We start from the raw sequence: 6,000 nt of genomic DNA, 5'->3' as shown, positions 1-6,000 counted from the left end.
TCTCTAATTTGTGTTTTTGTATTTTTTTTCTACTTCCATATCCATATGTGTGTGACTTAAACATTAAAGGGCCTTGTTAAACAACTTCAGTGCTCTTTCACGCTCTTGCTAGTGTGTGGAAGTTGGACACTCACTATTTTGGCCTAACAATCTCCATCTCTATAGCATCTAGCCTTCACCTCATCATAGTCCCTTTTTTCGGCCGGCAGTATCAAATTATATACAAGAAATTGGCGTTATTTATAAATTAATAAAAGAATTATATATATATGAAAAAGACTTTCCCGGATACTTCAATCAATCGTAGATCCCTCTACCCAACATATAGTTTTTGATTGCATGAGCCCTGAGCTCCCAAATGCTGCTGCATCGCTCTGTCTGCTCTGTCTGCTAACACATTGCTTGGTAACCAACTTATTGTCATTACCTGCTGTTTGTTATCTACTAATATAATATAATGCCTCTACAACTAAAAGTGCCAAAGTTGCATATCATTGAGTGGTTGGAGATGATGCAACTGTACTCGTCGGTATTGTCTTCTGTAAAAAGTTGAAATCTGTCCCAATAGCGGAGGAAGGTATTGCTTGATTTCATCGAGATTCGAACCATATCAGATCGTATGGGATTATTTATCAAGATGCATGTTTTGGATTTACATTATCTCCAGTGCAGAGCAGTGTGACTACTGTGCAGTGCAGTGCCAGCACAATCCCTCCACACTGATTAGGCAGGCAGATAGATTTTTGTCCTGTCATCTTCTCACTAGATGAGATGATTGATGATCACCGCCAAAGTTTCAGATTCTTCTCCGTGCTCAGTGGAAATCTCCATTGCAAGGAAAGTGATCTCGAACAGTAAAGCAACCATTGCCAACCTCCAACCCTTCCTCCTTCGCCCTTACTTTATGCCCATGCCTATATCCATGGCCATGGCCGCTGCCTGCAACTGCAAGCCTTTACCTTTCTCATATACAATTCTGCACAGCCAATGACTGAAAAGTCACGAGCCGACCAAATCTAATTGAGCTGAGAAAGAACAAAAGAAGGGGGAAAATCTAATACAAAATCTCAATTTGTATCCAGTACTGTTCATGTTTCCTTGAAACTGAAACAATTAGAATTACCACGAAAAATTAACTATCGTCTCTTTTACGTGAATCATCGATCAAATCAATGTTGCCAGTGATCGGACTCTGCTCGGCTCATGAGAATTCTTCAAAGAATTGGTCGCCGTTGCTTCTGATCGTCACCCAATCGTCGCCCCATCTCCAGCAAGGACTGCGGCCGCCGATTAACTGCTCCATCCTCATCGACGGATCACCTGCAGAGGGTTGTTCGTCGGCTTCGTCCTCCCCTTCCGGTAGCGTCTCCCACAGCGCCTGGTCGAGAATGCTCTTTGGGGAGACCCACCGCCGCTCGACGTCTGATTTTGACGTTCCCGACGGTGAGGAGGAGCTCACGAACTCGTGCTGGAGGAGCTGCTTCGCCGTCCACCGCTCTCGGGGATCCCTAGCCAAGCACTTGCTCAAGAAGTCCTTCCCCTCGCGGGATAGCCAGCCAGGGGGCTCCGGCACTTCCTGCGAGAAGGCGATCCGGTGAAGCGCGGCTGCGAGGTCGGAGACGTCGGGCCACGGCCCCCGCCCGGTGGCCATCTCGATCACGGTGCAGCCGAGGGCCCACACGTCACCCGGCGGCCCCTGCTCTTCCCCGCGGACCACTTCGGGCGCCATGAACATGGGCGTGCCCCGTATTCCGCAGCGCTCTTCGCCAATCCGGCGGGCGCATCCCAAGTCGGCGAGCTTGGCGGTGCCGTCGGAGCCAATCAGGACGTTCCGTCCCTTGACGTCGCAGTGGACGACGCCGCTCGAGTGGAGGTAAGCCAAGCCCCGAAGGACGCTGCCGGCGTTGGACCGAATCGCCGCCTCCTCCAGCCGCCCGCCCTGCTTCGCCACCTCGTCCGCCAGCGATCCCCTCGCCGCGTACTCCAACAAAAGGTTGTAGCTTCGGCTTCCCGAGGCCCAATCGGAGCTGACATCGAACCCGAAGCAAGTGACCACGTAAGGCGAATCCAGAGACGAGAGGATCCTCTGCTCGTGCCGCAGGGAGGCCGAGCGCGAGAGCTCCGCCGACTTGACGGCGAAGACATTTCCGGAGGAAAGGTCGGTGGCGATGGAGACGTCGGAGGAGGAGCCGCGGCCGATGAGCGGCCCCCGACTCCACCTCTCAATCCTCATCCTACCCCCGAAACAGAGGACCCTCCCCCAAAGCAATGTCGTCAATGGCGGAGTGGAGAAGGAGAAAGATTTATTTATACCCACAAAAGTGGAAACCACCACGAGGCCATTGGCCGCTGCCCGTTGGCAATGGCGGCCGAGCTAGCGCAGAAGTGCACCCGCGAACAACCTCTCGGCCAAGCAAGCAACTATTAATTTAAGGCCATGGCCAATTGGCCAGGCCAAAGCAGGGCGCGTGAGACGTGAGGTCACCGCACCCTTCCCCTTCCTTCCTCAGCGCGCGAGTGCCGTGCTTGGGCCACGACAACGCGAGTACTGCTCGCGCTTTGCGAATGATTGATTTGGTACAATTTGTTCCTTTCGGAAGATGGCAGCCAATCAGCTGAGCCGACGAAACATGGGAAACGCGAAGCAGGCGAGCGACGTGACCGATCGGTGCATGCACCGTGCGGTTGTCACTGCGGGCGGGCGGTAAGTGGCGAGGAGGATGCCTCACCCTCAACGACCCCAACAAATCTCAGCGTCGCAGCACTGGTCGATCGAATGTGCCGTGCAGGATTGGGTTTGGTAGCTACGAGCTCCGTTCATTCTTGTTCAGCTAACCAAACAGTAACAGTTGTACCAAATCAGTTCAATTTTTAGCTATAGCTATAGGTAAATAGTCCCCGGAGGAATAGTACAACGGTAGGACATCCTGATTGTGATCCAGAGATCTGCAGTTCGATCTCCAGCTACGGCGTATTTGTAGTAATTCTCCTCCAAATGGGGAACGCAATCAAAGGATCCTGGGCATCTGGATTGGCCGCCGTATACGTTTCCTGATTTACCCTAGTAGTCGGTGGGAAACTTCCGTGAGATCGGACCGGCTATCCCCAGGGATTGAGTCCATGAGACTGACTAAGATTTATCATTTTTTATAGATATAAGTATATAGGTATAGCTATAGCTAGAGGGGATGTGATGGTTGAACTGTTGATGGTTGCTAAGAGGCGAGAGCGAGCGAATGACTGAGTTAGCTAGCTAGCTAGGTGATGTACAGCTGATGCGAAGCTTTGGGCGCACGCTTTACTAATGATCAGTGCCGCTGCAGCGTAGGCATTATGCAGCGGTGGGTTTAATGTAACGTAGGAGCAAAGGTTTGAATTAGGTAGGGGAATGGACCACGTTGAAACAAAGAAAGAAAAAACGAAGGCATGCTAAATATGTGCACGAGGTTTGGGGGGTTTTGTTGGTTTATACGAAGGAGGAGGAGGAGAAGATCAGGAATTAATATGGGAATTCATCAAGATCATGGAGGTTTTACTGCTGCAGGCCAACAGTTTGGGGGTAGTAGGTTGGATTGTATCTAGGCGCATAGGGCAGGTGCTACCAACCAACCATGGGGATGCTACCGATCATGGTTATCATTGCATCTTTGTTTTTGCAGAAGTGGATTGTGCTCCTTGCCCCTCTCGCCTTACAATTTCATTTTTTTTAAAAATTAGAATAGTCAAAAGGTCCTTTCTTTTTCATTTATCATCAAAATAATGTTCTATCATGCCTCCCTTTATTTTTTAAAATAGTTTTATTTTCAACAATATTGTAGTCTTTACAATTCATACATGTTATAATACAAACACACAAGGACGGATTCAGAAATTAAAGATGGATTGAACTTAATTCAAGTATGGAAAGAGTGGATTTTAATAAACTAAGTAAAAAACTAGGATAATCCTGCTTAAGATTTGTCTCTATAAATATTATAATTCTGGTGAATACTAGTAATATTATATTGGATAGTTATGAACTGTAGTTGTTATAATATTGGCACTTTATTTTGGATCAATACTAATTATTATTATATTATATCAGCTATGGATCATAGTTGCTATAACACAAATATTTTATCTTTGATCAACACTGATTCATAATTATTATAACTATATAGCAACTAGAAGATCATAAATTACTACAATTGTGTAACAATTATGAAATTGTAGCAACTGCTACTACATAGTTGTAGCAATTATGATAATAATTGTTACAACTCTATAGTTGTAGCAATTACGAATCGTAGTTGCTACAATTATATAGTTGTGGCAGTTATGAATCGCAATTGTTATAATTATATAATAGCTATGATCCATAGTTGCTACAACTATATTTAAGTTATTTTTTTCTATGTTGTAGCAACTACAACTCATAGCTATTATATTGTTTTAACTTATGCAATCTTATATTGTTTTCATTATTGTAATTTCATTGTATTATTATTTATATGTAAACAAAATTGTAAAAGATTTCTTGAATACATCCGAAAAGGAAAAAAAATATAAAAGGATTCAAAAGTAACTTATTGATGAGTAATAGGTCATGAAATAGAAGCATTTTGAACTATGTAAATTTTTTTCAATATGCACCGTATTTCATGTCATAATACTAGACATGTGCAAGATAGGAATGAAAAATCCATGACTTGATTAGAAAACCCTAAAGAAATTCGCTAATGGGAGGATTAGGAAAGCAAATAGTCAACCATGATAAGAATGGTGTAAGTCACAAGTTTTAAGTCTAACGTTAACATCCCAACCCACACACTACAGTATATTATGTATTTTGACTATAATATATATACATATATATAAATTAAGTCAGTCACAAAGAATGCCATTTCTAACGATATATATATTAATTAGCTTAAAGAATACAGACCCAAACAAACAGTGTATTAAGTTAATTTGAATTAATCTAATGCCAACAATTTTGATCTTTTGAACCAGCTGAAATATTTATCTGCACAAAACTTAGTCAAATTCAAGATGATGAACACACAGATCTACACGGATTCGACACGACATCGAACTAGTTCACTGTGCCACAAGCTACCATTAATTACTTAATTATATATACTTGTATCAGAGTATAATACACATTGTATAATGATCCTTTGACTTGATCTTCTCTGATATTAAAAAGTAAAGGTCAACCCATTGAATCATTTAATGTGTAATAAATATAATCATATCCAATAAGGTTCGATTTTTTCTTTTTAGACACACTAGCTAACCAGTTTGGTTTCCCACAGAAGTTCATTGAGAGAGAATCTCATTCTCTTTTAGGTGATTCAAAAATATAATTAGTAGATAAGTATTCACAACTTTGATTAGATATATCGAAGTGCCTTAATAATATTGCTACTTGTTTATTTCTCTACAAATTAAATGACAACTCTTTAAACCTTTTAAAGGTTTTAGACATGTGTGTGAAGGTCATAATGTAATTATCCACATATTTGTATGGACATACACCTCAATACCTCATATATATGTATTGATTCTAATAAATAAGGTTCAAAGCCTCCACTAAGGATGAGTTAGTCGTCTTGTTAGGTAAATAAGACTTGTAGATATCACATAATTTTAATTTCAATCTAATGTGTTTAAGTATTCTTCCTTGTAAAGTTTGGAAATGCAACTCTTATTTGTATGACTAAGTCAATAATTTCAAAGATAGATTTTGTTGAGATAATAAATTATATTGAAATGTTTAGTTTCCATGTGATACATACAAGTTGTAAGATTGAGAATATATACATTATTATAAATCTTCGTAGTTCCATAAAATGATAAAATAATTCATCTTCATAAAATAAAAATAAAAACTTTTATTCTTAAATAAAGTGGTTTTCTATTAAAATTTAATTGTCTAAACCTCAACGGCATAAATGCACTACCATCACAATGGCAGTAGGATCCCCTCCAATCTGGATTGCATAAAATTTAAATCTA

At 41.8% G+C, this 6,000-nt stretch overlaps 1 protein-coding gene across 1 annotated transcript; it reads right to left on the bottom strand.

The window, feature by feature from the left end:
* Positions 1-1,033: 1,033 nt before the first annotated feature.
* LOC141841423 (mitogen-activated protein kinase kinase kinase 17-like) lies at positions 1,034-2,260 on the bottom strand. Its single transcript, XM_074729598.1, has one exon. The coding sequence runs from the start codon at positions 2,231-2,233 to the stop codon at positions 1,202-1,204; it is 1,032 nt and encodes a 343-aa protein (XP_074585699.1). The 5' UTR covers positions 2,234-2,260; the 3' UTR covers positions 1,034-1,201.
* Positions 2,261-6,000: the final 3,740 nt, after the last annotated feature.

The sequence above is a fragment of the Curcuma longa genome, chromosome 11 (assembly GCF_044706935.1).
Source record: "Curcuma longa cultivar G26 ecotype Majalengka, Jawa Barat chromosome 11, ITB_CL_G26_1.1, whole genome shotgun sequence".
In the NCBI taxonomy this organism is placed as follows: domain Eukaryota; kingdom Viridiplantae; phylum Streptophyta; class Magnoliopsida; order Zingiberales; family Zingiberaceae; genus Curcuma; species Curcuma longa.
Note: the sequence above shows the minus strand (reverse complement) of the source record. Positions and strands in the feature narration are given on the sequence as shown.